Below are 27917 nucleotides of genomic sequence, written 5' to 3' on the forward strand. Positions count from 1 at the left end.
GCATGGAAGTATTTTGCCATCACTATTGTTACAAGAGCCATTTTATATTTTGTGAAACACCAAGCACAACTAGCTTCTTATAATTTATTTAAGTAAAAACGATAATGAAGTGCTGAAAACATAGTTATTTCGCTTAAAATTGTAAAAGGTTTATTGGTGAACAATTTTTGACTTTCCAAATGGAATAAAGTGATAGTTTTTCAAATATTTTTCCAGACACGCTGCCTCCATTGGGAATAAAAGCACTAGCTGATAGACGCTACAACATGTAATTTCCAACTTGTAACTCAACATCAATCTTTTATTAATGCATAAAAATATGTTAAATGTGATGTGATAGTCGTATAAATGTTATATTTATGAGAATTTATAAATGTTTAATAAAATTAATAAACATCTAAACAATCGTGTTTTACTTGACCAAAATGATTCTTTTACAACTATCTTAAAATGCACTTTCTCTGATTGTTTGAAGGGGCCCTTATTGGCGTCCTTCTAAATGTATCCAGAAGGGCACCTAATAATTGCACTCATGCGATACTTTTTTGTAGTAACTTGGCGTGGTACAACTTCTCAATAGTGACGGCGCTTTTCCGAGGATTTTTGGATATCGTATACGACTGTTTTCGACGTAGTGGGGATTCTCTGAAGCGCCCCCAAATTCAAAAAATGTTGGCAGGGTATTTATATATTTTTATATTTAAGTTTTTCTAGTAGTAATGCTATTTGTATTTTAATTGTAACTGTGTTAGGGTCTGATCGACTATGTTACAATCATGCAGAAATAAAATAAAATAAAATAAAATAAAATAAATAAATTAAACTGACGATGTGATGCACATTTTAATCCAGAAGTTGTTGATTTCAACAATTTGTTGTTTTTAACAATTTTATTTGGTTGCACTTGCACTTGAAATGTTTCTGGAAACTTTTTCTAGTCGATAAGCCACTCATTTTTCATTGGTCAGCTTCTTAATGGTTGCAAGAATGTAGCATCCAAAGATTTTAGTTTTCTGCAAAGAGATTTAAATTTAGTGACTTCTCTAAATTGTTGATTTAATTTTTCATGTTGACTTACCAATTATTATAAACTATTTCAAGCAGTTCAACATTTTTACATCGGTAAGCTTTTTAATGTTTTCAAGAACGTATAATCCATAATTTTAGTTTTCTGCAAAGAGATATACATTTAGTGATTTCCTTTAGGTTTTATTTATTTTTTTATTTTCACTTACCCATTATTATAAACTATTTCGTGTAAATTCAGTTATTTCTAAAATTTACCAATTTTTTTATTTCTTCCAATTGACCACGAACTTCGTTGCACAAATAAGTATTGAAACCACATGATTTTTTCGTAGCAATTTTTTTATTTCTTCCAATTGACCACGAACTTCGTTGCACAAATAAGTATTGAAAACCACATGATTTTTTTCGTAGCATTTTAGGGTAGTGTTTTGTCAAAGTTTTCTTATATTATATTTAACACATTTTCAGAGATTTCATCAACATTTTGGCAAATTGGAAGTAATTTGCAAACAATTTGAAAATGAGCCGTTTCAAGTCAAGTTGGCTTTATGTTGAAAATTATAAAGGGTGATTCTTTTGAGGTTAGGATTTTCATGCATTAGTATTTGACAGATCACGTGGGATTTCAGACATGGTGTCAAAGAGAAAGATGCTCAGTATGCTTTGACATTTCATCATGAATAGACTTACTAACGAGCCACAACGTCGAATTTTCAGTGAATGGGCCCTAGAAAAGTTGGCAGAAAATCCGCTTTTTTATCGACAAATTTTGTTCAGCGATGAGGCTCATTTCTGGTTGAATGGCTACGTAAATAAGCAAAATTGCCGCATTTGGAGTGAAGAGCAACCAGAAGCCGTTCAAGAACTGCCCATGCATCCCGAAAAATGCACTGTTTGGTGTGGTTTGTACGCTGGTGGAATCATTGGACCGTATTTTTTCAAAGATGCTGTTGGACGCAACGTTACGGTGAATGGCGATCGCTATCGTTCGATGCTAACAAACTTTTTGTTGCCAAAAATGGAAGAACTGAACTTGGTTGACATGTGGTTTCAACAAGATGGCGCTACATGCCACACAGCTCGCGATTCTATGGCCATTTTGAGGGAAAACTTCGGAGAACAATTCATCTCAAGAAATGGACCGGTAAGTTGGCCACCAAGATCATGCGATTTGACGCCTTTAGACTATTTTTTGTGGGGCTACGTCAAGTCTAAAGTCTACAGAAATAAGCCAGCAACTATTCCAGCTTTGGAAGACAACATTTCCGAAGAAATTCGGGCTATTCCGGCCGAAATGCTCGAAAAAGTTTCCCAAAATTGGACTTTCCGAATGGACCACCTAAGACGCAGCCGCGGTCAACATTTAAATGAAATTATCTTCAAAAAGTAAATGTCATGGACCAATCTAACGTTTCAAATAAAGAACCGATGAGATTTTGCAAATTTTATGCGTTTTTTTTTTTTTTTAAAGTTATCAAGCTCTTAACAAATCACCCTTTATTTACCCTCAAACTGAAAAGTTGTTGCATTTGAAAAACGCTCATCCTGTGTTTATTGGGTTGGGTTCAGAGAATGAAGCCGACCCATTTTTGTCGGCGGCGGCTGACACTAAATTTTTGTCTCCGGCGGCGGCGGCTTGACGGCTAAGCCGATATAGATTTGTCCATTCGGCGGTGGACAATTATCCATTATAAAATCAATTTGAAGTTATTCGTATGGTAATGAGATTAGTTGTACAACCAATCTTACAATCAAATTTACATTGACTTCAAATTTTCTGAGCAAATTTTTTTGCAAAGTTATTATAGCAGTGTGAAATAGATTGATTGTGGGTGGAAGGTTCAAAATTTTGGAATAAAATACGACAATTAGTAATACATTTTTCTGATTTAAATCGATATTTTTGATTAATTGGCGGCTAAATTTGAGTCGAGATGAGTCGATATATTCGGCGGCGGCGTCGACTGGTCAAAAATCGTCGGCGGCGACTGAAATCGGCGGCGCGACTCGGCGGCTTCATTCTCTGGTTGGGTTGTGTTTATTCGTTCATCAGAGAGAAAAAAGTAGATTGTACAATTTATCTTAATGGGAAAATACATATGAATTCATAAATTTATCCCGGTAGTGAACATAGTTGTTTTTGCTAGCTATTTATAAACGTAAACAAATCTCAAAATGTTGAATATATCTAACAAATGCCTATAAACAAATGATGCTATGGTGGGCAGTCATTACATAAAGCAAGGCGAACCAAGTTCAAGTTCATATTAATAATGTACACTGTAACCTCGGAAATATATAAGGAAACAAATTTCAAACCCATTAAGGGGAAAGATGGAAAAGTTACTTCAAAGTTCGAGTTCAAATATCCCGAAATACATAAGGATAAGGATGGTGATTATGAGGTGACAAGAAAGGGTGAACCACACAATTGTGGTGTTATAGAACTACAACATTCCGACGCAACTGAAATCAAATTGGTAGGCTTACAGGTTTGGCGAGGGGCTTTACTATTGGCCGATTACATATTTCACAAACGTCAGGATTTCAAAGATAAACAATTGCTGGAGCTAGGAGCTGGAGTTGGTTTAACGAGCTTAGCTGCAGCTTTCTATGTGAAAAAGGTTGTGTGTACCGACGTCGATATAGGAGGAATTCTTGATTTGATAAGGAATAATGTGAAATTGAATAGCCAACTTTGTGATACTGGAAAAATTAATGTTATGGAATATGATTTCATGCAAGAAGTGAGTTCTTATAAGCCAGAACTTTTGAAAGCCATTGACGAAAGTGACATAGTTTTCGCCGCAGACACGATATATTGTGATGACCTTACCAATGCCTTTATAAATGTAATCGATATAATTTTGCAACGTGGAGAAGTTAGTGGACGCAAGAAAGAAATCTACATAGCACTGGAGAAGCGCTACGTCTTCACATTCTCTGAATTGGATGCTGTAGCTCCAATGTTTGAATACTTCCTGAAACAGACACTGCATAAACCATGGAAGTTTGAATACGTTGAGACAGATTTCACTCAATATTTCAAATATGAACGTTGCAAACATTTGGTGCTGCTAAAAATTACAAAGCAGTTTTAATTTTATAAAAACTTAGATTGCATTTTATATATATGTATATAACATAAACATGTATGTATATATTTTTTGATCTATTCTTAACTAATATACAAATTTGTTTGTTAAAAAATATATAAATAAATACCCCTATAGTAACAAAGTGAAGGTTTGTGTTTCAACAGCAAAATTTTTTGTAAAATGATAAAAACTTGTGTGAAAATGTTTAAATGTAAGCCTAGTTTCTGGTTGAAGTCCATGTTTGCGGGATACAATAGATGGGTTTGTCAATATTAAGATAATATCCAGATAATTTTTTACTTTACCTATTAATGAACTTCCTCTGGAATAAAACGGCTTATAGAAAATGTTTAATGTCTACAAATCCTGCATAGCTAATATAATATTTTCTAAAGCAGTTCTGGCATCATTATTGGGAAAACTTTCCAAAACATGTAAAGCTGCAGTTGTATGTTTGCGCTGTAATTCCTTTGTTTTTTCCAATCCAGGTCCCTGTAAAATAGCCTGATGTATTTTGGCATAGTCCACATTGTCGACACATACTTTTCCCTTTTCTATTTCGTCGTAAAGTTTTGGATCATATTCCAAGTGGAATAATACGGGGGCACTAACTAAACTGAAAGAGGCATCTGCAAAAAATAAAAAGAGTGAAGTTTTTATTACTTGAAAAAAAAAAAATGAAATTTGTTAGTAAATAAAGCAGAAAGGAAAAGTTAAATATAGAATAGCATACAAATTTGTCTTTTATTTATTTATTCTATTGGTTGTCAAAAAGATAATTAAGTGTTAAATAATAAAAGGAAAGTCCCAAAGTTTGTATATTTCTAAAACAAGCAAATAATTTAGCAGTTCTACAAAAAATTGTTTTCGGTGTTTAGTTTTCACTATTCATTTATTATTAAAAAACAACTAGGTTATGTGGCAGCCCGATGTATCAGGCTCACTTAGACTATTCAGTCCATTGTGGTAATAAAAAAACAACTAGATCTGATCCTTGAAGATTAATCTGCCGATTCTATCTAGCATTGGAAACGACACAAGGCCTTCTATTTTGTAATACCTCTCAAATGCCCCGAATACAATAAATCCAGCAGGATTGGTCTAGGAAAACGTATAGTACGTTGCGCCAGACCTTAGAACATCCTTTCTAGTTAATATCTATACTATTTTTTTAACTGTTTTGTTTGTTTTGTACAATTCTTAATACTCTATCGACTAAAAATATCTTACCATATGGTAGAGTGGCCAATTGAAATGGTTCAGCATCCAAACATGCCTGCCAAGCCAAAGACAAATGTTTACCAAAGAGATACGCTTTCTTTTGTAATTCTTCACTTTGCTCGGCTAACTGCAATGAGGCCAGGCATGATTTACCCAATAAACTTCCAACATTTAACATATTGCGGGCTTCCCATTCCTTTTCCGGATTCCCCATAAACTTTGAAATATCCATAGGTTTAAGTACATCATCAGCATCATAGTCAATGTCAGTAGTAAAAGATGTCGATGAATTCGTTTGCTTGTACACGGATCCAGGTTTTGAGGGTAAGGGATTATTTTGTTCATCCCGTTCACCGATGAATTCCGATTCAGAAAAATCTCGGACAGTGGAGGAAATGAGTCCGACAACAATTTGATTTTTTAAATTTGCCAATTCAATACTGGAATGACTTAATAGATAGTCGCCAATTAGTAAACCAATTTTATTGCCAAAAGTCATATCATCATAGGTGCTAGCATCTTGACCAGCTTTAGTGGATCTCTGCAAATTCACCAAACTCTAAAAAAAGAAGGAATGGAAAATATAAATGTCTACTAGCATTAATATTGTTATACTTACATTGTGTATTAAATGAGAAATGCGAATCATTTCTGTGACTTCAACCAAAGCTCTTTGACTATGTAAAACTCCTGCGCTTTTGTCCTGCTCCATATCAGGTACGGATGGAGCGTGGCCAGCCGCTTTAGAAATCAATAGTACAATTAATCCCCATGCTTGCATGGTATTTTTGCCATTGTACATAAGACCTCTGTTTAATATAAAATATATATTAATAAAGGTTAATTAAATGGCTCAAAGCCAAATAATAATTTCACTCATTTTTAATAAGGAAACTCTTTTAAAATGTATTGACCTATAGTGAAAATAAAAAAACAATCGTTCTAACAACTATCTATATCGAAGTAGTGTCCATCTAAAAATTGTATATCTAGACCTGGCCGAATGCCAGCCATGTTTGATGCTCTTGTAATTCCATTATGGAGGAACGTCTCCTTACCCGCCAGCGATGAGACGTCGTCTCATCTGCTACTTTTTCGGAATGGAGACCAGTATTTCTAAAGTGTGTGTTAATAAATGAAAATAGTTCATATATTCAAAAGTTAAAAGTTCGTTATATTTTTAAACTCAATGGACTATTGACCTCAAAGTCTTTGATCATTTGCCCTCACAAAATAACTATAAAAACTAAACAAACAAATACTGTATTTAAACATTACATAAAATATTTAAACAATAAAAAATAAGCACATTAGCATTCCATTCACACTTAGTCTCGCAATCCATCTATCATGTACATATTCACAAACATGTCACTACCATCATTTGTATAACTCCCTACCCAACCCCTCTACACATCTTATTCTATCGTAATGAGAGATTTCTTTAAACTTACTTGGCCGTTTTCAAAAGAGGATGACTGCTTCCAACTAATTTTCGCAAGTAAAGAGCCACATTGGCTATTTCATCGCTGAGCAACCACCGTAGACTTAGGAAGGATGTGGGATAACCAACAATACGCTCTGCTTCACTAACTGCCCGATTCCAATCATGCTTGGGTGGTGCTGGCTTCGCTATTGTTGTGTTGTTTGTTTGCTGGATTATAGAAGTTGTGGACCATCTAAGTTGAATATACATTTCTTGTTGTTGTGTAAAAGTGAAAGTTTTATTTGTCAAGACTGGGGAATATGAAGTTAAACAATGCAGCTTCCAACTATTGATGATTGCCAAATTTCTGTTTAGTTGCATTTGACTAAATCTCCTCCAATGAGGTATTAATATTTTACTCGATTGCATTTTATAGGAATATTGATTTTAGCTTCGTTTTTTTTTATTCTATTAATTATTGAATTTATGCAATCTGCCGCTGTTGATGCTTCTACCAAAAGCTGAAAGTGAAACTCGACTCAACGGCCTGTTGCTGATGATTTTAGCTCTCACTAAAAGCTAGGCCCAAACTTTGGGCCAACAGTAAACAGCTGTTCAATCAAAAAACAATAACAGATGAGGTGGATGGTGATGCCAGACTTTTATTGATCCCCAATGGCAACAGGGTGATTAGAGAATTTTAAAATCTTTGTTAATTATTTACGTTTTTACTGGAATTTCTCCTTTAATGCAAATAATGCGTAGTAAATAGTGGAATCCATGAAAGTGTGTAAATATAACTATAGCGACAGGCGAAACATTTTCGCCGCGACAACAAATACAATAATCTTGTCGGTGAAAATTTCCTCTTTTCTTGTTTCCGCGTGTTTTTGATGGTCAATATTGCACGACTTTTCATTTTTAATAAAGTATTTTAATAAAAACATGTAATGTTTTGTTATTTGTTGAGTTATTTCAAGAAAAAGAATTTTCAAATGATCAAGCAACAACAATGCTTAGTGGTGAGTTCAAAAACTGGATATGCGATGGCAATACTATATCATTAAAATCTATTCTAATTCCATCGATAGCTGTTTTAAATTTATTGTAGTTCATTAAAATTAGTTGAATTTAGTTACATTTTGCACAATGTGAGAACACTTTTATTTAATTTAATTATTTTTTGCTTACTATAATGACATGAACTTAACGTTTTATACAAATGAAGCACACAACTAAATCAAAATATGAAATTCGCACAAGGTAATACGTATTTTTCAAATAAGAGCCCAGTGAAAAAATTTGGAAGTTCTTCTAAAGGCACAACTTTAAAAGCACTTCCAAAAATGTCCTCCCAAAGAAGTTCTTTAATTTAGCTGCACAGAAAGTTCAATTGAGTCAAATAGCCTTAACAGCCTGTTTCTGTATGTCGAACGAGCTCTATAGATCGACTGAAATGGAGACAAATAGCTGAATATATAACCAAAAATCTAAGACCGGTATGATGTTCGCATTATGCTACAAAAAATAATATTTAATTTTCTTCAAAAGTTACTTTTAAAGAAGTTTTAATAAACGTTTTAAATTTTTGCTCTGGATCATTCCTATTCCAGTTCTGCCAAACTCAAAATTAGTACAGAAAACAAATTCGTTGCCTCAACCGAATTATTTCCCAATCGAAAGCGGGTGATTCCATAAACTATCAATGATATCTGTCAGCACACATAACATTTGGTAATTGTAACTGCATGGTAGTATATGACCAACTTTGCAATCTCATATTAATTGTTTGGTTTGTTGGTGCAACCGTCCTCTATGTTATTTATTATTACCCTAACAAATTGTTAGATATACTAACCAGATTCCAATATTAAATGAAAAGTGCAGATTATATTGAGATTTTATTATTTATTACAAGATTTACAATCATAATAAATTATGAAAATAAATATAAAAAAGATTAGGTGCTACACCCTCAAAAAAAATCGCTTCTGTAACATATACCCCAAACACATTTTGCTTCAAGCATATATATTTTCAGGATTGGTCCAAACAAAATATTGTTTGTATTGTTCAAACATATTATGTTTCACCTTAGGCATACACTGGTAGAAAAAAATTTTAATGAAATTTTCTTTGTGTGGATATATTTTTAAGGCGCCAATTGGTTACTTCCATTATTTTACTTGCAGCATACTCTCAAGGTCTCTCTTTCTAAACACATGTATGTGTATAGGCTTTTTCCAAATTAATATATGTTTGCATCTAAGCATATTATATTTACAAACAGTTTATGTCCCAAACATAATATGTTCTAACATACCCTGCCAGCATTTCAAAGTTCCATTTCATCTTCATCGCTACCACAGACTCGTAAATGTCACTACAACCATCCTACTGTGATGGGGGCAGCATATCATAAAGTACAAAATGTACTTCATACATGTATTTTGCCATCACTACTTTTACATAAGCCATTTTATTTTTTGTGAAACGCCAAGCGCAACCAGCTTGTTATATTTTATTTAAATAAAAACGAAAATAAAGTTCTGAAAACATAGATTTTACGCTTAAAATTGTGAAAGGTATATTGGTGAACAATTTTTGATTTTCCAAATGGAATAAAGTGATTGTTTTTCAAATATTTTACAGACACGCTGCCTCCATCGAATAAAAACACTGGCTGATAGACGCTGCAACATGTAACTCGCTACTTGTAACTCTACCTCATCATTAATGCAAAAAAATATGTTAAATGTGATGTGATAGTGGTATAAATGTTATATTTTTAAGAATTTGTAAATAATTAATCAAATTATTAAATATCTAAACAAACGTGTTTTACTCGACCACAATGATTCTTTTACCACTATCTTAAAATGTGCTTTTTCTGATTGTTTGGAGGGTCTCTTATTGGCGTCGTTCTAAATTGATCTATAAAGGCACCTAATAATTGCACTCATGGGAAACCTTTTTGTAGTAACTTGGCGTGGTACAACTTCTCAATAGTGACGGCGCTTTTCCGACGAGTTTTTGATATCGTATATGATTGTTTTCAACGTACTGGGGATTCTCAGAAGCGCCCCCAAATTCAAAAAATGTTGGCAGGGTATTAACATATATATCCCAAACATGTTATGCTAGTTTATGAACATTATATGCTTGCACTTAAAAATATTGTGTTAAAAAATTTGAGTTCCAAACATATAATTTTTACACCCAAGCATACGAAAAACAGACTTTTTCGCCCGTGTAACAACAAAGGTTTTTGCCCTATATGTGAGATCAATTTACAGAAGGATGAAATAATTTTTGTCTACTTTTATAGGGGTAATTTTGTACACCAATGGCAGATAGTTGTTATGTGGTCAAAATACAAAACCTAATGCAATATATACTTACAAGAGATTTCCTCCCTAAGCCTCTAGATATAAATACAGATCGACTTAGAAACGCCGTTGAATCATTCTAGAATTTTATGTGCTTAATACAGTAGAAAAAACTCGCTGCCGTGTGTTTGTTGGTGTATGCAAATTTTAGGGAAATTTTTATAATATTCTGTTTTTACTAAATCGGTACGATACTTACCTTAAGCCAAATTTATTTATTGTTTTTATTTATTTGTTGCAACAACTACCTTACGTGCGTCCCATGATTGAACTAAAATTCTTTTAGTATACTCAACTTTTAGTTACACTAACCATTTGTTGATTCCCATGGTGTAGGTCTCACTATGCTGGTGGTTAGCTCCACAATTTTATGAAACATACAACTAAATTGATCGGCATTGGTTATTGTAACCAAGTGAATAGTTATGGGAATTCCTATTTGATTTTGTGAACTTTTTTACAGTTGTGTTGGATATATAATGGAGGAAATAATCAAAACATTGTTCTTGTAACAAAAAAATATGTTACTGTCATTATCTCCTTCCCTGCCAACATTTTTTGAATTTGGGGGCGCTTCTGAGAATCCCCACTACGTCGAAAACAGTCGTATACGATATCCAAAACTACTCGGAAAAGCGCCGTCACTATTGAGAAGTTGTACCACGCCAAGTTACTACAAAAAAGTATCGCATGAGTATCGCAATTATTAGGTGCCTTTATGGATACATTTAGAAGGACACCAATAAGAGCCCCCTTCAAACAATCAGAAAAAGTGAATTTTAAGGTAGTTGTAAAAGAATCATTGTGGTCAAGTAAAACACGATTGTTTAGATGTTTATTAATTTTATTAAACATTTATAAATTTTCATAAATATAAAATGTATACGACTATCACATCACAGTTAACATATTTTTGTGCATTAATAAAAGATTGATGTTGAGTTACAAGTTGCAAGTTACATGTTGTAGCGTCTATCAGCCAGTGCTTTTATTCCCAATGGAGGAAAAATATTTGAAAAAACTATCACTTTATTCTATTTGGAAAGTAAAAAATTGTTCACCAATATACCTTTCACAATTTTAAGCGAAATAACTATGTTTTGAGCACTTCATTATCGTTTTTATTTAAATAAATTATAAAAAGCTAGTTGTGCTTGGTGTTTCACAAAATATTAAATGGCTCTTGTAACAATAGTGATGGCAAAATACTATCACAGTTGGCGATTGTTGTAGTGTCACTTAGCGATGAGGATGAAATGGAACTTGGAAATGCTGGCAGGGTTATTGTAATGATCGAATTACAACCAACCATTTCTCTGGGTTTACCTAATATATCAATAATATCCCTTCAGTTTTTTGGGTGCCAATTGACTCCTATTTCCAAGCAGTTGGAAATTTATACTAGTCATGGGACTGGTTGTATTTAGCTGGTTGGTAGCCACTTCAAGCATTTGTCTTTAGAAGACCTATCGCCTAACTGGTTTAACAGCCAATTTCTCATATCCGAAACGAACGCTTTCGTTCGACTGAAATGCCAAAAACAACTGATTTTCCTTTATAAATTCAGCTATTTTGGGCATTCTAGTCGAAAGAAAGCATTCGTTTCGGATATGAGAAATTGGCTGTAAATGTCTCTATCACACCTTTCTGGTCTTTAGGCATCTGTAACAGGGATAGTTCATATTATTCATTTTCTACCAATATCACAAACATTTGAATTGACGTTTCGATGCTACGTGTTCTATGGCATTTGCGGCTGAGTGTGCTAGATGTTCTATTATGGTCCCAACAAACCCAGGTTCCGCCCCTGGTCGGAGAGAAAAAGTTTTTCAAATTGTAAAAATTAGATAGTTAGGAAATAAAAATGTAATACAAATAGTGATGAAAATAAAAAGTAAAATTGCTTTTTAGTTTTTTCAATTTCTCTATTCAAATGAACTTCCACACTGATAGAAAAAATTTCGTTATATTAACGAAATGTTTCATTAAAAGTGAGCCAATAAAACAAATTCGTTAATACAATGAAATTTTCTGTTAATCAAGGTAACGTTTCGTACTACTAACGATTTATTTAATTGTATTAATGAACATTTTTCGTTATATCAATGAAAAATTTTCGTTGTCTCAGTTTTAATGAAATTTTCTTTGTGTGCAAAGCACAGAATAACTTGTTAATTGATGAGTTGAAAGCAACCGATCAATTGATTGGTTTATAGGTATCTATATGGGTGTCAATTTACCCCTCCTATGACAACCACATGTTAATTTGTTGTTTTACTAATAAAAGGGACAGGCCTCTTCCTTTAGGACAAGTGACCGTTAGCGACCAGTTCGCCGAACTGAAGGAAGGCAACAAATCGTAATATTTTGCATAAGTAGTTCATTTCCGTTATTGACTTGAGTTTAGTTTTAGAAAATATTTCTTGTTAGAGCAAACCGGATTGTTTGGCGTTTATTTTCGGATTTATATAAATTATTTAATTACAATGAAATTAAAACACATCTATTGTTTTATCTTCGAGATGGTATTAGACTCGACCACTTTATTACACTCGTACTATGTCGCGCCAATTGAGTAAAAACGTTGTCAACGAAGAAGGTCTTTTTGTTAGAATGGCCCAACTGATAAAATAAACATATCGAGTAACAGCAAACAACACGTTGAAATAAATGAAAAAAAACAAAAATTAGTTTAACATTTGCAAGCAATGAAAAAAGTATAATGGAGTATTATCATCCATTATTAAGAATTTTAGCCATAATCTTATCATCGTCAGTGGTATGAACCTCAAACAGTTAATCGTGGTGAAAATAAGAGTGCATTAACCGTTAGACAATGACTGTAAAGCATTTCAGAAATTAACGGTATGCCAAACAATGTGACTGATTGGAAGGGTGTTTAAAGTAGCGCATGTGTAAAAAATACAACTCTGATTTGACCATGCGAAAGGACCAAGTGTCATTTATGAATGAAAACATTTACGATATCCTTAAAGCAACCCCCAATGATAAACATTTGCGGCACTGAAAAGAGAATATATTGGAAATTTATACTCTCTCTCTCTCACTAGAGTCGATAAAATGCCCATAAACTCGGTCGTCGCTATTTATTCCAGTTTCATAGTTAAAAATGTTCACATCCAGTATAGAAATCAAAAAAGCCACCACAACATAACGACAACACGAATAAGAACAAGATTTCTTTGGAACAGAACAATTTTTTTTCCATCAACATCGACGACATTGTCGTCGCTGTCCTAATCGATACGTAAGAAAGTCAAATGAAATTATAAAAGAAAAAGTTATCTCGGTGAAAATATCAAGTGTAAGAAATTGTGCTACATTCGCAACGGGAAACCTGTGTTTTCTATTGGTATATGTGAAGAAAATCAATGGCCAGAAAGGAGACTACAACCAAGAAAAGTGTTAGAAAATTTTCAATATATTTAATATCTATTACCATATATCACACCTAAAAATTTACTCTACTGCCGCAAACTACCTTTCTCCTCAAAATTCCTGTTGTTGTATTCGATTATTAAAGCTCGGATAGAAGAGAACTGCTTAATGGCCTCCGCCTTTGCTGCTAAAATAGCCTTTGGCATTGTGATGTGAAAATTGGTTCATCAAATAAAAAATATACATAAATAAATGGAATAAAGTGGAAAGGGATGATCTATGATTTAAAAATTGCATATACAATTTTGGGGTCAATCTAATTCGAAGTTTTCATTTATATCGAAAGCAATGGAAAATTGTGCATTTGTGTTCTGAGTGTGTTCGTCTTATTTTCTTCTTTTTCATATACAAACATTACATAAGTGTACATAAGACACAAACACACCCACACACATACGAAACGAAAATATCCTTTTTATGTTCAGAATTTCATGACCGAGAAAAACTTATCACCATACCACCCTCCACACTCCACCATGGCAATGACAAGTATGTATGAAGAAAATTTCGTCATAGCAATGTTTAATGTTTTCTTTAATTTTTTTTTAATAGATTTGGGTTAAAATTTTAATTGATTCTATGTATAGATTTTCCACACAAAAGCAAATAATTGTTGGCTGGAATAAAATGCAAAATAATTGTTTTTTAAATAGCTTTACATTGTCGAACAAATAACTTCGACGGATTATCCGAAAGCACACCTTCTTTAAATAAATACATTTTGGAAAAAAATTTGCGATATGTTAATAAAGCTGGTAACGAACAAATAAAAAAATAACTATAATAGATTTATTTAAAAATTTATTTAAATCGATTTTTTATTTGCTCAAAACATATTATCCTTTGCTTTTATACCCATTAAAAAACGTAGTCAAGAAAGCAATCGAAATGTGGTGCAAAATTGGCTCAGAAGCAATGAATTTTACATGGACTTGTGTTATCGAAAGGGCGGAATTCATCATCCCAGCAAAAAATTTGGATGTTCTTCTTAAGGCACAACTTTAAAAGGACCTCCAAAAATTTCCTCCCAAAGACATTCTTTATTTTAACTTCACAGGAAGTTCTTTTAATTCAATTTTTTATAACTAGCTTTTTTCATAGTTTTAATGGGAAATTTTAACTTTTTTGTTTCAAATAGGTCAAAAACAGAGTAAGAAATAATAAAATGGTACAAATTATTACAATTTTGACGAAAAAAGAATAAATCCATTCTATAGAAATTGCAAATTTTTGGAATTATTTGAGGTAAAACGTTTCAGACAAACATTAGAATGCATTTGGCAAAATATCACAAAATTGTTTAATTCACATCTAAAACTCTGAATTCGGATCACACCTTAAAAAGTGATGTAAATTCAGTGCAGGTTAGGTTAGGTTATGTGGCAGCCCGATGTATCAGGCTCACTGTGACTATTCAGTCCATTGTGATACCACAGTGGTGAACTTCTCTCTTATCACTGAGTGCTGCCCGATTCCATGTTAAGCTCAATGACAAGGGACCTCCTTTTTATAGCCGAGTCCGAACGGCGTTCCACATTCCAGTGAAACCACTTAGAGAAGCTTTGAAACCCTCAGAAATGTCACCAGCATTACTGAGGTGGGATAACCCACCGCTGTAATGCTGGTGACATTTCTGAGGGTCGTAGCAGGAATCGAACCCACGACCTTGTGTATGCAAGGCGGGCATGCTAACCATTGCACCACGGTGGCTCCCAAATTCAGTGCAACGGCTGTTTAAATGGTGGACATCCGTCCTATGACAAGCTCATGTTAAATTCATCGCTTTTACGCCAATTTTGTACCACTTCCGGATCAAAAAAGAACATTTTCACTACTTTTTTGGCGACGCTTTTTTGCTGGGACATAAAGCATCCACGGCATTAATTCTTCAAATGTGATGTCACTTTAGTATTTCGAAATTCGTTAAAAAAATAAAAACAAGTATATACGGCCGTAAGTTCGGCCAGGCCGAAGCTTATGTACCCTCCACCATGGATTGCGTAGAAACTTCTACTGAAGACTGTCATCTACAATCGAATTACTTGGGTTGCGGTAACACTTGCCGATGGCAAGGTATCTTAAAACTTCCTAACACCGTAATATATACCACATAGTCCATACGTGGTATATATTAAACTAAAAAAGGCCGATTAAATACGTATATAATTAAGTTTAAAGTTTCTATAGAAATAAAATTTTGACAACATTTTCTATAGCAGTAAAATTTGGAGAAAAATTCTATAGACATAAAATTTGGATAAAATTTTCTATAGAAATAAAATTCTGACAAAATTATCTATAGAAATAAAATTTTGACAAAATTTTTTATCGAAATAAAATTTTGACAAAATGTTCTATAGAAATAAAATTTTGACAAAATTTTCTATAGAAATAAAATTTTGACAAAATTTTCTATAGAAATAACATTTTGACAATGTTTTCTATAAAAATAAAAAATGGACACTAAAGTGGCAACCATGATTGTGAACCGATAAGGACCAATTTTTGTGTGACTGGGGATCGCCTATATATAACTATAGACCGATATGGACCAATTTTGGCATGGTTATTAGCGGCCTTATACTAACACCACGTTGCAAATTTTAACCGGATCGGATGAATTTTGCTCCACCAAGAGGCCGGAGATCAAATCTGGGGAACGGTTTATATGGGGGCTATATATAATTATGGACCGATATGGACCAATTCTTGCGTGTTTGTTGGAGACCACATTCTAACACCACGTTCCAAATTTCGACCGGATCGGATGAATTTTGCTCCGCCAAGACAAATCAAGGGATCGAATTATTTGGGGGCTGTATATAATTATATACCGATATGGACCAATTCTTGCATGGTCATTAGAGACCATATACTAACACCACGGACCAAATTTCAATCGGATCGGATGACTTTTGCTCCTCTAAGAGGCTCCAGAGGTCACATCTGGGGATCGGTTTATATGGGGGCTATATATAATTATGGGCCGATGTGGACCAAATTTTTGCATGGTCATTAGAGAACATATACCAACACCATGTACCAAATTTCAGCCGGATCGGATGAAATTTGCTTCTCTTAGAGGCTCCGCAAGCCAAATCGGGGGATCGGTTTATATAGGGACTATATATAATTATGGACCGATATGGACCAATTTTTGTATGGTTGTAAAAGACCCTATACTAACACCATGTACCAAATTTCAGCCGGATCAGATGAAATTTGCTTCTATTAGAGCAATCGCAAGCCAAATTTGGGGGTCCGTTTATATTAGGGCTATACGTAAAAGTGGACCGATATGGCCCATTTGCAATACCATCCGACCTACATCAATAACAAATACTTGTGCCAAGTTTCAAGTCGATAGCTTGTTTAGTTTGAAAGTTAGCGTGATTTCAACACATGGACATGCTCAGATCGACTCAGAATTTCACCACGACCCAGAATATATATACTTTATGGGGTCTTAGAGCAATATTTCGATGTGTTACAAACGGAATGACAAAGTGAATATACCCCCCATCCTATGGTGGAGGGTATAAAAATGTATTTAAAATGAAGACTTTAATGAAGAATTATAATGTCAAATATTTTATCGCAAATTCCACATTAACCGCGAAATGGGTCTGTGCACTTCCCCACTCAAACAAAGTGAACCCTATAGCCAATTTAAACCTATTTTAGTTCATGGAATTATTATGTTCTTCACTTTAATAATTTTTTGCGTACGTTAGTTAATTTTACTACAAAGAAGAAAAATTATACGTATTTCCCACAAAAAAGTTCACAGTTTCCTGAAATTTGCAAATTTTACCACAACTTCATATGGTGCTAAAGACATTCTTACAATTTTGAATTTAAATTTTTTCCATCATCATATCGTTGTGGCATCGTTGTTTGTAATACAGTTTAGTTCAAATTTTCAAAATTTAACCGCATTTTTTAATATTAACCAAGATTTTCCTTCCTGGTGAGTTCACTGTTGAGTGTAAAACATTTGTTTTAGATGCTCTGTAGAAATAATAAAATTTAAATTAATTGCGAAAACTGTATAAACAAAGAATTTTTATATGTACTCATAGAAAAATGTTTCCTTTTAATTTTTTGAACTTTGAGGGCTGGGGGCTAACAGCTCGTAAAATTTGTTGATTGTAAAATGTTACCCAAAGTATTTCTAAGTATTTCGGGAGCCACCGTGGTGCAATGGTTAGCATGCCCGCCTTGCATACACAAGGTCGTGGGTTCGATTCCTGCTACGACCGAACACCAAAAAGTTTTTCAGCGGTGGATTATCCCACCTCAGTAATGCTGGTGACATTTCTGAGGGTTTCAAAGCTTCTCTAAGTGGTTTCACTGCAATGTGGAACGCCGTTCGGACTCGGCTATAAAAAGGAGGTCCCTTGTCATTGAGCTTAACATGGAATCGGGCAGCACTCAGTGATAAGAGAGAAGTTCACCAATGTGGTATCACAATGGATTGAATAGTCTAAGTGAGCCTGAAACATCGGGCTGCCACATAACCTAACCTAACCTAAGTTCGTTTCTAATTTGCTTTTCGTTGAAATGAAGTGTATTTGGAAGAAAAGTAAAGGGTGATTTGTTAAGAGCTTGATAACTTTAAAAAAAAAAAAACGCATAAAATTTGCAAAATCTCATCGGTTCTTTATTTGAAACGTTAGATTGGTCCATGACATTTACTTTTTGAAGATAATTTCATTTAAATGTTGACCGCGGCTGCGTCTTAGGTGGTCCATTCGGAAAGTCCAATTTTGGGCAACTTTTTCGAGCATTTCGGCCGGAATAGCCCGAATTTCTTCGGAAATGTTGTCTTCCAAAGCTGGAATAGTTGCTGGCTTATTTCTGTAGACTTTAGACTTGACGTAGCCCCACAAAAAATAGTCTAAAGGCGTCAAATCGCATGATCTTGGTGGCCAACTTACCGGTCCATTTCTTGAGATGAATTGTTCTCCGAAGTTTTTCCCTCAAAATGGCCATAGAATCGCGAGCTGTGTGGCATGTAGCGCCATCTTGTTGAAACCACATGTCAACCAAGTTCAGTTCTTCCATTTTTGGCAACAAAAAGTTTGTTAGCATCGAACGATAGCGATCGCCATTCACCGTAACGTTGCGTCCAACAGCATCTTTGAAAAAATACGGTCCAATGATTCCACCAGCGTACAAACCACACCAAACAGTGCATTTTTCGGGATGCATGGGCAGTTCTTGAACGGCTTCTGGTTGCTCTTCACTCCAAATGCGGCAATTTTGCTTATTTACGTAGCCATTCAACCAGAAATGAGCCTCATCGCTGAACAAAATTTGTCGATAAAAAAGCGGATTTTCTGCCACTGATTTTGGTAATAAAATTCAATGATTTGCAAGCGTTGCTCGTTAGTAAGTCTATTCATGATGAAATGTCAAAGCATACTGAGCATCTTTCTCTTTGACACCATGTCTGAAATCCCACGTGATCTGTCAAATACTAATGCATGAAAATCCTAACCTCAAAAGAATCACCCTTTACATACATACACCCTCAAAAAAAATCGCTTCTTTAACATATGTTCCAAACATATTTTGCAGGAAGCACATATATTATTGCATACTGCCGAAACATTAATATGTTTGTTTTATGTGAACATATTATATGTTTGGAAGCATTTTGAGCCAAAAATATTATATGCTTGGAAGAATTTTTCCCAAACACGATTGTGCTCATTCCCTAACATACTCGTAATTTTCACTTCCACGAAATTTTTAGTTATTGGCACCTCTCTGTAATACAAATAATGTTGAAGAAATTATTCACTTTTATAAATTTTTTAAATTTTACCTTTCGCCTGCACGGAGAATCGAACCGAGGACCATACAGTTTGTAAGCCAACACACTATCCACTGGGCTACGTAGCTGTTATAGTCACCAGTAGATAATTATCGTTTTAAGTTACATTTATATAGCATAGTTTGCAGCGCCCACGAGCCCATGCAAACATAACATTATTTAACAGAAACATACATTTGTTTGCCACGTGGAGCAGTGGTTAGCATGTCTGCCTTGCATGCAAAGGGTCGTGGGTTCAATCCCTGCTCCGACCGAACATTTTTTTTTGTTTTTTTTTTTAATTTACACATTTATATTTATACTATATTAATTTTTTTAAATGAAACATCGAAATGTGCGTTATTAAAGATTTATAGTCAGTAACAGTGCTTGATATAAACGAAATTGAATGATTTTTGGATAAAATATTATTTTTTATTGCAAAAATAACAATCTTGTAATAAAAAACTGTTTTTGTACAAAACTTTAAAATTTGGAAGGAATTCAAAAACTAACAAAAGAAGAACGTGGAGTCGAGTATAAACATACATACATAATTTTATAATATAAACATAAATTTATTTAGGAGTGAACAGTTTTTTACTAGCATTTAACACCATCGCTCTAAAATTCCTTTTATTTTTCTTTAATAATTCATTTTAAAGAAAATAAACTTTTTAAATTGTTTTAGCTGTAAAAGTCGAACTTAATGCCCGCTTTTATATTTGATGGTGTCCGTCAACTCCTAGTGGACTACTTTTTAATAAAGAGAAACTAAACTTTGTTTTTTTACATTTTACTGTGTAATTTTTCACTATTTCCTCCTTATTTCATTTTACCGTCCCAACTCTAAAAAGAGTATAGTGCCCTTTCGTTATTTTTATGAAGACCCCTGATTTCTTTTAACGAACCAAGAAAAAAATAATGCCAAAATGATAAACAAAACATATGTCCACACATACATAAAATGATGCTCTCAAGGCGAAAACATAAGCTGTTTGTTTTTCAAATGTCTATTCTCTTGGTTCAGAATGTATATTCTCTTTATTCAAATTAAATAATATTTAGACTTAAACATATCAAATTTTTGGCCTTATCATAAAACAGTTTTCCGAAACAACATACAAGCGGTTTCACAGAAATTGTTCTCTTTTGACTCTTTTGCTGTGTTATATTGATATCTTTCGTCAACTCTCCCGGTTTCCATCTCTATTTCTCTCTATACTCTCTCTGTCGCTTTGAATAAAATATCACAACATATGTATGTTTAGTTGAAATTTGTAAATTTATATATGTTTGTATTCACACATATGATTTTTATGAAACATTCATGCCCCAAACATAATATATTCTAACATATTAACATAGATGTCCCAAACATTTAGTGTTAGTTTAGGAAAATTACATGTTCGCACTTAAATATATTGTGGTTTAAAATCGTGCCCGAAACACATTTTGTTTATATCGGAACATATGAAAAACATATTTTTCTAACAGTGTATATTTGTGATAAACGTTTATTCCAGGATGTAATAACAATTTCATAAAGACGTACTCAAAAATTTTTTTTCTGGCTAATTGCATTTTCCCTCACATCTTTCTCACTTCCACGAAGTTTTTTAGTTCTGAGCACCTTTTTCTGTAATACAAACAATGTAGAAGAAATTATATGATTTTATAAATTAAAATTTTTTTTTTACCTTTAGCCTGGACGGAGAATCGAACTGCGGACCATGCAATTTGAAAGCCAACACACTATCCACTGAGCTATGTAGCCGTTATTGTCATCAATAGACAATTACCCATATAAGTTATATTTATATAGCATAGCTTGCGGCGCCCACGAGCCGATTAAAAAAAGTTTATTTAACAGAAAAATACATTTAGTTGGGCACCGTGGAGCAGTGGTTGCTACATCCGACTTGCATGCCAAGGGCCGTGGGTTCGATATCTGCTTCGACCAAAGTTTTTGTTGTTTTTTTTTTACATATATTCCAGATAGGGTCGGAAGATTCCGAAAAAATGTTCACATTACATTCTACTATATTAAATTTTTACTATGAACTTTAAAATGTGTCTTATTAAATACCTAAAGTCAGAAAAGAACAGTGTTTGAGATAAACGAAATGGACTGTGTTTTTGGTTCAAAAATAACTTTTTTTATTGAAAAAATAAAAATTTTGTAACAAACGAATTTTTTTGGTGATAAAAGTGTATACTTTTCCAAGCAATTCAAAAAACTCTAACAAAAGAAAAACGTTTTCGGTACACGTTTTCCAAAAGTTTTTTTCTTTGCGTGTAAAAATTGTAAGAATGTCTTTAGTGACATACGAAGTTCATAATAAACGTATTTCTAGTAAAATTTACAAATTTAAAGAAATAATGAACTATGTTGTGTGAAATAAGAATTTAGTAAATCTTTATGCTTAATTTGTGTATAATTTTTTCCCCGTTTTTCAGTTAATTTAACTAACGTACGCAAAAAAATATTAGAGTAAATGAAGCTTTCTCCAAATATAATAATTCCATGAACTAAAATAAAGTTAAATTGGCTTTAGTGAAATATATAGTTCACTTTTTTTTTGAGTACAATCTTTGAAACTGAATGTTTGAATTCGGAAGACTTTGAAAAAAGGAAAATTTTCCTTAAAGCAAATAAAAACACTTTGACGTAAAAAAATAATCTTTAAATTAGCAAGGATATTGCATTTTTTGATTAAAGATAAAAATGAAATATACACTAAGACTTATTTGGACGATTTTGCGTCTTTGGTTTAAAGTTTATTTTTGAAACATTTCTTACTTTGAAGTATTTGTTATATTATGAACTTAAAACAGACTTATTTGCAATTTATCCTTTGGATATTTGAATAAAAGTAAACTTTTTTTTGAGTGTGTGTTCAGATCTAACTTTTAGAATTATGCAATTTAAAGACGATCTGAAGTTAGTTTTATGACATACATAAACATGGCACATCCATATCAAAAATAATCATATATATAAAAATAATTCATAATTAATCTACGCTGAAAAAATATTGTTGTAAGCACAAAGATTTCTTATCCTTAATATCCGAATTCGAATTTTGCTTGGCATAGAAGACGCATTTCTTCGAAACAAAGATTTTTTACTTTTTTTAAACATTTCATTGAAGTAGATTAAGCGATTCAACTTTAAAAAAATAGTACTTTTACATAAAAGAAAATTCTTTTGAAGTGCACACCCTCAAAAAAAAATTGCTTCTGTAACATATACCCCAAACACATTTTGCTTCAAGCATATATATTTTCAGGATTGGTCCAATTAAAATATTATTTGTATTGTTCAAACATATTATGTTTAACATTAGGCCTACACGGGTAGAAAAAAATTTTAATGAAATATTTTTAAGGCGCCAATTGGTTACTTCCACTCTTTTACTTGCAGCATACTCTTTAGGTCTCTCTTTCTAAACTCATATATGTTTATAGGCTATTTCTAAATTAATATATGTTTGCATCCAAGCATATTATATTTACAAACATTTTATGTCCCAAACATAATATGTTGTAACATATTAACATATATGTCCCAAACATCTTATGCTAGTTTATGAACATTGTATGCTTGCACTTAAAAATATTGTGTTAAAAAATTTTAGTTCCAAACATATAACTTTTACACTCAAACGTATGAAACACAGTCTTTTTCGTCCGTACAGTCGCCTTGAGTTCAATCAATCCTTTAATATAAAAAGGCATCGCCAAAAACTTGATATACTTTAGTTAGTTTAGTGTTTTCGAAAAATTTTCTGGTGGGGTCTAAGCCCCCTCCCCAGAGACCTTCCTACGCTTATGGCTAGAATATTGTTATTTTTGCAATAAAAATAATAATATTTTATCCAAAAGCTCAGTCGATTTCGTTTATATCAAGCACTGTTATTTTCTGAGTGTAAATCTTTCATAACCCACATTTCGAAGTTTCATTGTAAAAATTTAATATAGTAACATGTAATGTCGAACATCTTTTCGGAGTTTTTGGAATATATGTAAGAATAAATGTAAAAAAACTGGTGTTCGGTCGGAGCAGTGATAGGACCCACGACCCTTTGCATGCAAGGCGGACATGCTAACCATTGTTCCACTTGGCCAACAAATATATGTTTATGTTAAATAATGTTTTGTTTGCATCGGTTCGTGGGCGCCGGAAACTATGCTATATAAATATAACTTATAACGATAATTGTCTATTGATGACAATAACCGCTACGTAGCCCAGTGGAGAGTGTGTTGGCTTATAAACTGTATGGTCCTCGGTTCGATTCTCCGTCCAGGCGAAAGGTAAAATTTAAAAAATTTAATAATTTCTTTAACATTGTTTGTGTTACTGAAAAAGGTGCTAAGAACTAAAAAAAACCTCGTGGAAGTGAGTAAGGTGTGAGAGAAAATGCAATTAGGCCGAAATAAATGCTTCTTGAGCACAATAGTCTTTGGGAGAAAATTCTTCCAAGCCTATAATATTTTTGGACTCAAAATGCTTCCAAACATATAATATGTACACATAAAACAAACATAATTATGTTTAGGCAATATCCAAGAATATATGTGCTTCCTGCAAAATATGTATGGAACATATGTTAGACAAGCTATTTTTTGAGGGTGTACTTTAGATTTTATTTACTTTTAATTCTGTTGGTCAGTAAGACTTGTGTAGTCCACAGACTTAAATAAATGAAGGCCAAAATCATTTGGAAATGGGCAAGTTTTGTTTCAGTGTAGGGTAATAAAAAATAAAGAATGCTGATTGGCACACATTTTTTCATAGGCGTGGTATGACCTCTGAACAGGTCAACATAATGGTGGAGATGGAGGACCTGACGAAATGCACACAAACACACATACATATGTGTTTAATAAATTAAACTATTCATAAATATCTATCAATATGAATATTCATGGTATCATTTTCTATTTTTGTATTTCTAGATAAAAACGAAAAATGTATTCCTGCTTGTGTTGATTAAAAGAAATTAAGAAAAAAAACGCTAAATGCTTAACGCTTAAATGCACTAAACATCCACACAATCATATTACATGCATATTATAGCAAAATAAAAACTGGAGGACTTTTCAGGAATCGAAAAAACCTAAAGCTATAAACGCTCCCATAATAGATACAATATACACGTACACACATATACACATTTACACACCTACATCAATATACCAAAAGTAACAAAAACTGCTAAAAAGAAAATCCAAATTTAAAAGAACAAAAATAATAAGCCATAAGATATCAATCCATAATTTGGACTAAATATTAATATAAAGTAGAACACATATTAATAAAATGCAGCCCCCACCGCGTAAGGTAAGCATATCCATATGAATTGAATACCGTCTAAACAGTACCAATCATAACTATCGAATTTCGTTTGTAAATGGACCTTAAGTTACTCAAGTTTTTATTCTATTACTCACTGCTTATATACGAGTAGAATAACATTTCATACAAACACTCATTGATACTCATAGTCATAACTTTATTGATGCATACTCGTACTCATAACTATATTCATGCATTGTGTTTATGAGTATAGAAATCACCCATACAATTTGCAATTTGTCTTAAAGGTAATATGCATATGTAAACATACATCACTCCTTGCTCTATCAATCATTCCTACATAAAATGTTTGAAACTTATTTGCCCTATATGTATCCTGTTATTTATTTTTGTTTATCTATCTTTTCCTTTCTTCACGTGTGTCTAATTAGGGTAACTATGTGAAATTCCTAAAGAATTTGCACACGGAACAAGTGGCCAAGTTGCAGTTGAAGAATCAACATGAATGCGATTTGCTCGAGGATATACGACAATTCACCATTAAGCGTTCTGCGGTGGAGAAGTCGTACAGTGAAGCTTTGTTGAAGATATCTTCGCAGTATTTGAATAAAAAAATACCCAATATACCCGATATCAAAATGGAAGGAATGGAGGAGCGATGGTAAGTCGAAAGAAAAATGTACTTATGCACGTGTACATATATTAATGTGGGTCGAATATAATAACAAGACAAGGGCAGACAAAGGGAGCCACCGTGGTGCAATGGTTAGCGTGCCGGTCTTGCATACACAAGGTCGTGGGTCCGATTCCTGCTTCGACCGAACACCAAAAAGTTTTTCAGCGATGGATTATCCCACCTCAGTAATGCTGGTGACATTTCTGAGGGTTTCAAAGCTTCTCTAAGTGGTTTCACTGCAATGTGGAACGCCGTTCGGACTCGGCTATAAGAAGGAGGTCCCTTGTCATTGAGCTTAACATGGAATCGGGCAGAACTCAGTGATAAGAGAGAAGTTCACCAATGTGGTATCACAATGGACTGAATAGTCTAAGTGAGCCCGATACATCGGGCTGCCCCCTAACCTAACCTAACCTAAGGGCAGACAAAACGCCACAACCAGAGAAAAAAATATTCAAAATATTTTTTTTTAATTTTTTTTTTGACAATCAAACCGTTCATTCCAAATATTTAATTGGAATAAAGCAACATGTGTTTTGTGTAGAATTTGTAATCACTTGTATTTTGAGGGTGGATCTTTTATAATCAATACCATTTCTTGTGAATAGCAGACACCCGATACACACCCCATATATTTTGTATACTGATAAATATATTTTTATTTCTTTCTCCCTATCTATATAGGAACATGTGGAGTGTTTGGCGTACAGTTTTAGAGGAAAATGAAAAGTTGGCCCGTGCCCGTCTTGCTGCTATTGAGGTGTTCCAACAGCAAATTGCCGATGAGGCCAAAGTCTTGAGAGATTACAAATTGGGTATTGCGAAAAAGTCTCTGTCATATATTGTGAATGTCCAAAAGGAGTTGCACTTGAGTGTTGGTGATTTGGACAAGACCAAAAAACAATATTTCGATGAGGAACATTGTGCCCACGATGTTCGTGACAAAGCACGTGACATTGAGGAAAAATTGAAAAAGAAAAAAGGTTCATTTTTCCAATCGATTACATCGCTGCAGAAAAACAGCGCTCGTGTTACCTCGCGTAAGGAATTGCTGGAGGAGAAATCCACGGGAGCTCGCAATGATTACATTTTAAGTTTGGCCGCAGCCAACGCTCATCAGAATCGTTATTTTACGGTCGATTTGCAGACAACTATGACCACTATGGAGAACTACGTTTTCGAACGTGTAGCCGAGTATCTGACTCTCATGGGTCGCACCGAATTACTAACTTGTTCGGCTACACAAAATTCATTTGGAAAGATTCGCGATCAGGCCCAACAATTGACGAGGGAGTATAATTTGCAATGTTGTTACCTATTTTATCCAGTGCTCAAACAACACATTCAATATGATTTCGAACCTTGTGACAATGATCCGGTACGTAAGGTTACCACAGAACATGATTCCGCTGCCGAAACATTAACAAAGGAAGCTAAAAATCTAGCTGGCCGAGTGGTTAAAGAAAATGTTTCAATTCGAGAAAATGCCAAAAAGTTGGCTGTGTGTGTAGCCCTTAGAGATTCAGGACAACGTTCCGATCCAAATGATCCCAATGGTCCCGATCTAGATACTAAGATTGAAGAGTTCCGCGATCAAATACGAAGATCAGAAACTGAGAAAGCCAAGGCTGAAGCCTGTCTGCAAAGTCTTCGCGAGGGAGGTATTAACGTAGATGAATGGGTACAAGAAGCAGAGATTATAGGAGCTCAAGAGCTTACCAGATCAGCCAGTTCGATTTCCATGCGTACCGATGCTTCAGGACAAGGAGTGAGTTCAATTTAATAATAACGACATTATTTGAGGATAAGATTTAATATTTGATTTTTTTTATAGGAGAATCCAAGTTCTGATTCATTTTATGACAGTGACAAAGAGGAAGCTGCAGGAGGAGCTCCTGCTGCTGCGGCCTCCGGTACCAAGGAAGAGCCTCAACTTACTCGGGATAGAACATTCAGTGACAGTGATGAAGGTAAGTTCAATTCATCGATTTCACATGAATAAAGTGCATTATAGATATGGTGGATTATTAAGTACCCCGTCAGTTAAAATTCAGGCGGGTTCAAGATGTAAATTTTCGGATTCGGATATACGGATGCTATGATTAGTTCTATATCTATAAGAAGTTATTGTGGGTTATTAAAATCCTCTTTTATCAGGCTTGTATGAAATCGGATAAAAATTTCACCATCACGGGAATAGTAACTGATTACTATATGGTGAGAGGATAATAGCTTTATACCAATAAAAGCAGAGAAGAAACATGATTTAAAAAACAAGTATATACGGCAGTAAGTTCGGCCGGGCCGAATCTTCAATACCCACCACCATGAATCAAATATTATAGTTTATGACAGATATTCTTCCAAGCAGAGCAGTTCAATTAGTACACTCCTTAAGAAAAATTTAAAGATTTTTACCTATAGGTGGGTATTAAGTTCGAGTTTAGCCGCTAAAATCGTCATTTTTTCACG

The 27917-nt window shown here is 33.7% G+C and overlaps 3 protein-coding genes and 1 long non-coding RNA gene across 13 annotated transcripts in view; 3 read left to right on the plus strand and 1 right to left on the minus strand.

Annotated features, from left to right (window-relative positions):
* The first annotated feature begins 3142 nt into the window (after positions 1 to 3142).
* LOC142233459 (methyltransferase-like protein 22) lies at positions 3143 to 4274 on the plus strand. The gene has a single exon (XM_075304396.1). It carries the CDS (start codon positions 3303 to 3305, stop codon positions 4128 to 4130), a length of 828 nt encoding a protein of 275 aa, XP_075160511.1. The 5' UTR covers positions 3143 to 3302; the 3' UTR covers positions 4131 to 4274.
* Pdss2 (Decaprenyl diphosphate synthase subunit 2) lies at positions 4125 to 7387 on the minus strand. Its single transcript, XM_075304395.1, has 4 exons — positions 6803 to 7387; positions 5968 to 6157; positions 5358 to 5907; positions 4125 to 4756 (listed from the first exon to the last, which is right to left on the minus strand). Exons 1-4 carry the CDS (start codon positions 7201 to 7203, stop codon positions 4485 to 4487), a joined length of 1413 nt encoding a protein of 470 aa, XP_075160510.1. The 5' UTR covers positions 7204 to 7387; the 3' UTR covers positions 4125 to 4484.
* Positions 7388 to 12810: 5423 nt separating this feature from the next.
* The window catches only part of nwk (FCH and double SH3 domains nervous wreck), a 29805-nt gene continuing 14698 nt past the window's right edge, over positions 12811 to 27917 (plus strand). For 2 of the 10 annotated variants that reach the window (XM_075306828.1, XM_075306825.1), the window contains exons 1-4: positions 13065 to 13588; positions 25201 to 25430; positions 26130 to 27213; positions 27280 to 27415. In XM_075306828.1, the coding sequence (XP_075162943.1) occupies positions 13556 to 13588; positions 25201 to 25430; positions 26130 to 27213; positions 27280 to 27415 (1483 nt within the window). In that variant the 5' untranslated portion in view covers positions 13065 to 13555. Of the gene's footprint in view, positions 13029 to 13061; positions 13589 to 24408; positions 24794 to 25200; positions 25431 to 26129; positions 27214 to 27279; positions 27416 to 27917 lie in introns of those variants that run through there. The other 8 variants (XM_075306824.1, XM_075306823.1, XM_075306820.1 and 5 more) reach the window with 8 other exon arrangements.
* Positions 13595 to 14426, plus strand: LOC142235567 (uncharacterized). The gene is made up of 2 exons (XR_012721860.1): positions 13595 to 14111; positions 14175 to 14426. It is a non-coding gene; the product is annotated as an uncharacterized LOC142235567 (long non-coding RNA).

The sequence above is a fragment of the Haematobia irritans genome, chromosome 4 (assembly GCF_050003625.1).
Source record: "Haematobia irritans isolate KBUSLIRL chromosome 4, ASM5000362v1, whole genome shotgun sequence".
NCBI lineage: Eukaryota > Metazoa > Arthropoda > Insecta > Diptera > Muscidae > Haematobia > Haematobia irritans.

Coding starts and splice junctions, on each gene's coding strand:
- LOC142233459 (XM_075304396.1), top strand. CDS start 3,303: ATGTACACTGTAACCTCGGAAATATATAAGGAAACAAATTTCAAACCC.
- Pdss2 (XM_075304395.1), bottom strand. CDS start 7,203: ATGCAATCGAGTAAAATATTAATACCTCATTGGAGGAGATTTAGTCAA. Junction 6,158..6,802: donor CCTCTTTTGAAAACGGCCAA/GTAAGTTTAAAG, acceptor TATATTAAACAG/AGGTCTTATGTACAATGGCA. Junction 5,908..5,967: donor TTTCTCATTTAATACACAAT/GTAAGTATAACA, acceptor TTCTTTTTTTAG/AGTTTGGTGAATTTGCAGAG.